Here is a 9,057-nt window from a genome sequence, read left to right as displayed (position 1 = left end):
CGAATAGCCCAAGATGCTGACCCAGATACCATCCCCTAATTGCAGCCAAACTGATAAACTGATTTAACCCAAATTCCGAAACATATGACCTGTTAAGGCTATGTTTGGTTACAGTGCAATTTTATTTGCACTAGTACAAATGCATGAGAATGCAAACGAAAAAAAGTTCAAATTCTCATTTAATTTTGTTTTGGGTTTTACTTTATTCTGCTTCATGTCTTAATTTTGTTCATTTATAATGCAACCAAACAAAATAAGCTTTGAAACAAAAATAAGTCAGAATTTACACTCAAATCATTTACACTGCCACAGTTTTGCATTAGTACAAATTTATTTGCATCGTAACCAAACACAGCCTAAGCTTTTACCTCTAGCTTGAAGGAAATACGCCATGAATGCAACCTATTTTTCAGTTGTATCTGGTCATGAAGTTAGCACAAAGACTTGAATCCTTTTATCAATGATCGCATCACAGAATAACAGAATATAAAGCAAATGTTCTGCAAACTCAAGCACCACCTGCTTTCTGCAGCATTATGCCACCATTATTCGATTCAAACAAGTTTCTATTTATTCATGCACGTAATACATCACTTTACTTCACAATAGACGCATTCCAAAAGACAGAGAATCCACCAAAACTACAGACACATGAAAGTTGTTACTGAATCATCACTTCTTTCACATCTTTTCTTTGCCCAGTTCTGGGTATGGTGATGAATAGCAACCCATCCTTCATTTCAGCCTTAATCTCATCCACCTTGGCGTCATCCGGCAACTGCAGGCTCGTATTGTAGTACCCACAACTCGCAGACGACCAACGATCGTCGTCCGAGACGTCCTCTTCCTGGTGTTCTCCTTTAATTGTCAGGAATCCATCTTCTATGGTGATCTTCACGTCCTCCTTAGACAGACCCGGCACTTCGTATCGCAATTTGTAGCTGTCGTCGTCCTCCCTCATTCGACCCATCAACCGAGATGGCGTCAAATTCTCCAACAACCTGTTCAGGTTCTCGGATGCTTGTAGTAATGCGTTTTCAAGCCCTGACGGGAAGAATTCTGGAGATTTCCAAAAGAAATAGAAAAAAAAAGTTATTCAGATTTCACGCCATGACGGTTATTGACTTGCCAAAAGAAAATTAAATTAAAAAAAAAAAAGTGATTCAGAAATTACCATTGAGAGACAAGGGAAAGCCAGGGTTCCTCCAAAGGTTTCTTCTGCGTTGGTTCCTACGGAACAGCTTGGATTTCTTACCATCTCCTTCGGAGACGGCAACTTCCCGGTCGTCGGAAACCTTTTCTGAAGCAGCAGTTGAGAACCTCCTCATGATTTCGGAATCCCATCGTTGTTTGGACAAGGTTGCTGCTCTGTTGCCCAAGTGAGCAGATAAGGCAGAAGTCGAGAACTTCTGCTGCAAATTCTTCAAAGCCAAACGAGCTACAGCCATTTTTCAACTTTGCTTGTTGTTTCTTATGAAAGCGTTGGGTGTTCCCGTGTATGTGCGTGGGTTGTGATTTGTATGCAACAGAGTTTGAAAGAAATGAAAAGTGAGATTCGATTTCGATAGTCGACGGAAGACGCAGAGCACAGACTAATCACTAATGGATCTAATTTAAAGGAGATAAGGAGAAGTAGTGGGTGGGAGAAGTATCTAAGAGCTTCTGGGGCACTACTGGATCACTGGAGAAACCTGGAAAGGCCTATGCTTTCTTTTCTCCCAGGATTGACATCGATTTCAGGAGTATTCGAGAGGGTATTGCATTTGACGCCACATTAGATCTATGAACTTATGATCTATCTATTCCCCACTCTTCTTGTTTCTTCCAATATATATTTTTATCACTTTAAAAAGTTTTAAACCGAGACCGGGACCCATAATCAAGGATCAATCTACATGGATTTGGATGTGGATTCATCCGTTTATATGTGTTAACGGATTCATGTTGGCTAGAGGTGGCAATTTTTAATCCAACCCGCTGAACCCACCCAACTCTAATCCATCCAATCCGCTTATTTATTTGGCGGGTTGTGTGATCCATCATCCAATCCATCCATTTAAATGGGTTAGGTAAATAGGTGGGTTGGGTTGGGTTGTGGATTACCATTATAGACATAAGTATTAATTCCTTAGCCTTTTTTTAATTTTCTTCATTTGAATTAAATAATTTATAATTAATGCATCAATATACTTCACTCAATATAAATCCAAATCAATTTGATCCGAGTCCAAACTAAATCAATACAGTCTAACCCGATCCAGTATATACTGGATCGACACAGTCAGACCCCCGACGAGATGGCTCAGTGCCGCTTGCTCTATTCGATTTGGGCTGTCCGGTCCAACCAATATTCACACAGTCCGATCCGACCAACACAAGTTGACCCGAATCCGAACGGTTTGGGCTGATGATTTGTCATCTACGCGTTTTGCCCGATCTAGGCCGTCCGCCCAACCAATACCCACGCGAAGCGACCCGAATTAGTTACATTGACCCGGTTTGAGTTAGTCGTTCTGGCCCCGAGCCCGTGCACAAACCTGATATGGTTCGATCCAAGTCAATCCACCATTGTCTGAACCGGTCTAGGTCTGGTCCAACTGGATAGATCTAGATCTAAACGGTTTAACTACCCTTGAACCTAACTGGTTTAAGTTGGTCTGATTGGTTTGAACCTAACTGGTTCGGTCAAACCCGAAATCCAAACATAGCCAAATGGCTTTGCCGCTTGTATAAAAATAGCATGCATGTAATGTAATTTGAACCTTCACCACTTATATAAATAGTAACTACAATAACCACCAAGCTACAACCAACTTATTTGTTAAGAGAGAGTTTACTTTTTAAGTCCATAAATATAAGATTAATGGGTTTGGGCGGGCTAGATTGGGTTAAAGCGGGTTTGGATTGAACCCAACCCATTTAATTTTATATAATTGGGTCATTAATGGGTTGACAGGTTAGATGGATTGGATTGAAATTCAACCCAAACCAAATCCAACCCAACCCGCCCAATTGCCACCCTTATTGTTGGCATCGATCCAAATTCCCAAGCCCAATTTTAAGGTTGGGCCCCAGTCTTGGGAGTTTCATGACACGTGGCTATCTTTGAAAGCCCGCAAAGACTTCCAAAGACTTTTCCCGTATCATAGTCGAACCCATAAATTAACCTAAATCTGCCAAACGACATTCATGACACCAAAGACGCACTACAAACAAAATATATAGATCCAACCATCACAGAGAACACTTGGTTCAAATACATAAAGACTCGGTAAAACAAACGTGGACAGACCAGAAAATATGGCTAGTAAGGCTGCATTTGGTGGGGTTTCTTGCCTCAAAATGGGTTTTAGAGTCAAAAGGAGCAATCTAGGTATTAAGAAAAGTGTAAATTGAAAAAACTAGAATGGGAAATAAGAAGCACTTCTTGAAAACACGAGAAACTAGAAGTCGCCTATCAAACTACTTTTTGTAATGACCTTTTTCACCAAATGCTTTTGCGGCTGCTTTTGGCTTCCAAAACACAATATACACTAGAAGCGCTTATTTTAAGTCTTGCCAAACATCGCCCAAGACCCGAAGGCTCGGTTTGGAAGAATACTAGACCTGGCAATTGGGTTGGGTGGGTCAGGTTCGGGTTGGGTCAAGACACTCCGGGTTGATATCAGGTTGAATTTTGGGTTGGGTTGTTAAATGCTAGACCCTAACCCTAAATGTTCGGGTTATGATTGATCCATGGGTCAATTTGGGTCATCCCAAAAAATAACTGAAATTAAAAAAATACATGAAAAATGCCAAAATTAAAGAAATTAACCTTAAAATCCAAATATAAAAAAAAACTGAACATTTAATAATTCAAAGAATAAACAATAAAGAGTAAAGACTAAATAGAAAAAATTAAAGAGTGGAAACTTCTAACAATGTATAAATAGTTCCAATTAGACTTGACAATCAAGTTAGCAGGTTGACCCATGACACAATCCAATTTTTTCTAGGGTAGACTGGATCAACTTTTTGCCAAGTCTAAAGAGTACAAATACAAATATGTAGAGTGCAAAATCTTGTATTTTATATTATTTTGTATGTATTTGTACTTTGTCCAAACTGAGTCAAACACAAAAAATTTTAGGCCTGTCAATGGACCAAATCCAATCCAATCCAACAAGGATCTAGATGACCACCTCTCTCTCTCTATATATATATCTATATCTATATATATATATATATATATGAAGGTCAAGCCCAATTTATAAACTTGATTGTTATCAAGCTGAGCTTAAATAGTATGAAGTTCGGCATGTGAAACTTGCAAGCTTCATTAGGCTTATTTTTAATTTTTATTTACAATAAGAAATATTTTTTACATGAAGCTTTAACTCAGTATGGAACTTGAACTGAGCTGAACTTGAATGTGAACTTTTTAAGTCAAGCCAAATTTAAGTTAATATTTCTAATGGTGTGCAATCTGGCCGGTCCTAGTTGTCAACAATCTTGCCTCGGGCTGGAGCACAAGGTGCCTGAAACGGGGGAGAAAGCGAGGAATCTCCGGGGAAGAACCCGGTGAGAATGCTCCGAAGCTCAAGTTAGTGTTTCCTCAAAGGCAAGATAAAACCAGATGGCGCAAAGTAATCACATACCTCGTTCTTGGGGGGTAGAGAACCTTTTATAACCACTTCGCGCACTCACTCCTAAGCTTCTATCAAGTCGGGTATGATTACCTCTGCGCTTTTGCCAGTTCGGGTGTCATCACCTCTACTGGGGCAGAACCGCCACTGCTCTCTTTGTCGGAGCCGTCTCTGTAACTGGAGATGGCGGTGGTAGGTGGCGGTGGCAGGTGGCCGTTGAAGTGCGGCTGTCAAGCATAAGATCCCAAGTCATTCAGGTGCGCCGCCCCTGGATACGGACTCCTTCGGTGTCAGGTACGGTGCGGTTGTTCAGTTCGGCGTCCTGGAGGCGAAGTGCTGGAGTGGTGTGCGAGGTGAAGTCTTGAGTTTGGATAGAGGTGTGGCCCAAACTGCCATGCGGCGGGCCAGTTCAAGTTGCTGCCCTTTGTGTTTGTAAGGCTCGGGGTCCAAGGGAGAGCTCGGGCTCCTTATGGGGAGTTCGGACCACGGGTTCCTCTTTTTGGAGTTCGCGCCTTGGGCGTACTGTTGTGCAGAGCTGCTGCCTTTCCACGTGTTGAGTGGTTACGAGGTCGGGCCAAATCTTCCTTCATCAATTGCCCCCCACTCCTCGCGCAAAGGGACTTGCCCTGGCGCGGGGAGTTCACGAGGTGGTGGGTGGATTTGACCCGTACTTCAAACTGGTTTGATTGATAGCGCGAAGTGCGCGTTCGTCAAGATTTTTCCGGGTTTCTCGAGCGCCAAAAAGTCAGGAAACGCACCATTCCGTCTATAAATGCTGACAGACATGACAGCGCGCGTTTATTTCAAAATTTAAAAAATGCGCCGCTGGGAGACGTGACAGCGGGCGTCTTTTCAAATTTGAAAACACGCGTCGTTGCCGCCTTTAATGCAAGGAGACGTACGCTGGCGCTCTTTTAGTTTCAAAAGACGTGCGGCCAGTCACGTCTCGGTCTCAGGAGACGTGTGGTCAGCGTGACTGCGGGTCGTTGGATTTGCTTTGATCAGAACCGTTGATTTTCAGTTACTGTGGGTATAAATAGTGGGGGACCCCAGTCGCTTTGTCATTCTCCTGCGTTTTGCTTCTTCAGCTCGCGTCCAAGTCTTTAGCTCGCGTTCAAGTTCCCTTGGTCCGTTTGCTTTTTCCGGGTGAGTACTTTCCTGGAATCCTTCTCCTCCCGATGCCTAGCTCAGATAGCTCAGACAGTTCTTCAAGGGGGTCAGATGTAGGTTCTACGAACCGAGCTGCATCCCCCAACAGCCCTAGTGAACTCGAGGTAGAGCTCGAGGAAGAGTTCGAACCCATAGGCTGTCGCCTCAGGTAGTTTGGCGTCCTCCTCCCGTCGAGGTCGGACGTTAGACAAGTTTGGGCCCTCGACCATGACGCCTGAGGGGCTTCACTCCCTTATTACCCAGTTCAACTTGCCTAGGGAGTACACCTATTTTATACCCTCGGGCAGCTTCCCTTGGGAACACGGTCCTGATGAGATCGTGATATTTTGGGAGCAGCTCGTTGTTGGGTTGCGCCTGCCTTTCCACCCCCTCGTTGTCGAGGTTATGAACCACTTCGGCGTTACTATCAGCCAACTTCACCCGAATTCAATTCGTAACTTGGTGGGGACAATCTCCCTATTTTGCGAACAGATCTTGCCTTTAGACCTAGAGATCTTCTCTTCCATTCTAATGCTTAAGAAGTAAGCGGGTCCCCTTCTCGGGCGTAGGCAGGCGTATTACCTGTCTCCTCACTTGGGTTTTAAGCTTTTACACGATCTTCCCAACAAGGTCCCGGCGTGGAAATGGGACTACTTCGGGGTGCGAAGTGCATTGGGGTGGCCATTCCAAACCGGGTGGGGGATGGCTGCCCCTGATGCTGGTGTTACGCTTGATAGGGAGATGGCGAAGGGCCTCCAGGAATGGGCACAGCTTGGGCTAAAATGCCACCATTATCTGACGGAGGCCAAGCTCATCGAGGCTGGTCTGAGTTCGGGTAGGTTCCTTACTTAGAGGCTTGCCTTTTGTTTTGCTCTGTTCTTTCGTTTTCCTGATGTCGAACTCTTTTTGCAGGTGTGATGGACTCAGAGAAGACTCGTGGTGGGAACCTGTTTCATGCCATGAAGAGGAGGAAGCGAGTCGCCAAATGAACTCGTGCCGAGCTGCCACGAGATGCGGAGCCCGAGGTACCGGACTACCCGTTAATGGATCCGCCCAGGAAGCCCAAGATGGCCCCTCCAGTACAAGAAGCGGCAGGGGGCCCTTATGCCGAGGCTACTTACACGGGGGCTCTCGCTTACTCTGAGTCTGCTTATACGCGAGCTGGGCCTTCAGGCTCGGGAGCCCAAGGCGAGTTCAGGAGCGTGTTGTCGCCGAACCACACTCTTCAGAAGAGTAGGGAGGCCATTTACCCTGAGGAGGTCGCGGCATGGACCGAGCTTCCTTTGAACCCGGTAGCTTGTCGTGCTGCCACTCATGCCATGGTGGTAAGTCAGCGATTTCTTGTCGGGCTCTTTGCTTTTATCTTTCTTGCTATCATTCTTTTGATCATTTGTTATTTTTCCTTTTGGTAGGTGAATTCTTCTTTCCATGCCTTGGCGGCCCAAGTGGAAAGGAGTTCGAGGCAGGTGCGAGCTGCCGAAGAGGCTTCCCGTGCTGCCGAAGCGGTTTCTCGAGCTGCTGAGGCGGTCTCGCGCTGCACAGGCCAGGCTGGCGAGGTCTCAGTGAGATGCCGAGGCCATGGGAGTTGTGGTGAAGCATATGGCGGACCTGAGGTTGGATTTGCAGCATCAGGTTGAATACCTTCAAGAGGATATTAGGGAGAGGACACTGATCTTTTCTCAAGGCATCGAGGATGCCAAGAAGAAGGCCATCGATGAATACATCGCCTCGTCACGCTTTGATGACCTGATGGTGGGCTCGTACAGAAGGGGCTTTAAACTAAGCCGGTGGATGATCCGGAATACGTACCCCGAGCTCGATATTAATGCTATAACCACTTCGCGCATTACTCAGGAGATGGCCAACGCTGCAGACGGTGAATCAGACTCTGAGGATGAGGCAGGACCTTCGGGTATCGTTGAAGTGCCTTCTAATGGTGAAGAAGTACCTCCGGGCCTATGAGCTCGATATTATATGTATATATTTTTATTGTTTTTTTTTTGGAAATGTACACTCCCTTATTTTGCAATGGAATGACTTTCTTTTGGTTAAGTGTTGGTCACTCTCTCTCCCGAACTGACCATATTTGCCGAACTGACCATATGCCCAATCTGTTTTCCCCGAACTGACCGAGTTCCTTGTTAGCTCGGCATTCTTGCCTTGAGGCTCTGGTAGTGACTTAGTCCACTTCGCTTGGTGATCTATAGATAGTATCGTCTCAAGTTAATGACGTTCCACGCTCGGGGTACTTGTTTGCCCTCTAAAGTTTCGAGCTCGTATGCCCCCTCGAGCGCTCTCTTTACTCGGTAGGGCCCTTCCCAATTCGGTCCAAGTTTGCCCACGCCGGGCTCGGGTGCCATGATCTTACGGAGAACCAGGTCGCCGACACGGAAGTTCCGCTTCTTTACTCTGTCATTGTAGTACCGAGCTACTCTTTGCTGGGAAGCTGCGGTCCAGATGTATGCGAGGTCTCTTACCTCATCCAGTAGGTCGAGGTTGGTACGTAAATCGTCTCCGTTTGTCTGATTGTCATATGCTTCTATATGTAGTGTAGGTATTTCGATCTCTGTCGGGATTACCGCTTCAGTGTCGTAGGTGAGGTTAAAGGGGGTTTCTCCTGTGGTGGTTTTTTCCATGGTTCGGTGAGCCCATATAACACTTGGTAGCTCATCCGCCCACAACCCTTTAGCTCGGTCTAGTCGCGCTTTCAGTCCGCAGAGGATAGCTCTGTTCAATACTTCTGTCTGACCGTTTGCCTGCGGGTGTGCGACCGATGTAAAGTTTTGCCGAATTCCCATATCTTGGCACCATTCCTGAAACTTGATATCCTCGAACATCTTGCCATTGTCGGAGATCAGTACCCGAGGTAACCCGAAGCGACATACTATATTCTTCCAAAAGAAGTTCTGTATGTTTCGGGGTGTAACTGTTGCTAGAGGTTCAGCTTCTATCCACTTTGTGAAGTAATCTACTGCCACCACTAGGAACTTCCTCCCACCTGTTGCTGGCGGGAATGGCCCCAGGAGGTCGATGCCCCATTGTGAAAAGGGCCATGGACTGGTGAGGTACTTGAGGTCAGCGGCAAGCTGATGGTGGATATTGACATGCTTCTGACACTTGTCGTATTTTCTGACGAGCTTGACGGCCTCTGCCTTCATCGTTGGCCAGTAGTACCCTTGTCGAAGTGCCTTTTGGGCGAGGGCCCTGCCTCCCAAGTGTCCGCCGCACAGACCTTCATGAGTGTCATGGAGTACGAGCTCGGCTTCGGCAGGTCGCAAGCAAC

The 9,057-nt window shown here is 45.9% G+C and overlaps 1 protein-coding gene across 1 annotated transcript; it reads right to left on the bottom strand.

Annotated features, from left to right (window-relative positions):
- Nucleotides 1-545: 545 nt before the first annotated feature.
- Nucleotides 546-1,778, bottom strand: LOC104592442 (HSP20-like chaperones superfamily protein). Its single transcript, XM_010251817.3, has 2 exons — nt 1,175-1,778; nt 546-1,059 (listed from the first exon to the last, which is right to left on the bottom strand). The coding sequence occupies exons 1-2, from the start codon at nt 1,446-1,448 to the stop codon at nt 662-664; spliced, it is 672 nt and encodes a 223-aa protein (XP_010250119.1). The 5' UTR covers nt 1,449-1,778; the 3' UTR covers nt 546-661.
- Nucleotides 1,779-9,057: the final 7,279 nt, after the last annotated feature.

This window comes from Nelumbo nucifera, chromosome 8 (genome assembly GCF_055504915.1).
Source record: "Nelumbo nucifera cultivar China Antique chromosome 8, China Antique-T2T, whole genome shotgun sequence".
Taxonomy (NCBI): Eukaryota; Viridiplantae; Streptophyta; class Magnoliopsida; order Proteales; family Nelumbonaceae; genus Nelumbo; species Nelumbo nucifera.
Note: the sequence above shows the minus strand (reverse complement) of the source record. Positions and strands in the feature narration are given on the sequence as shown.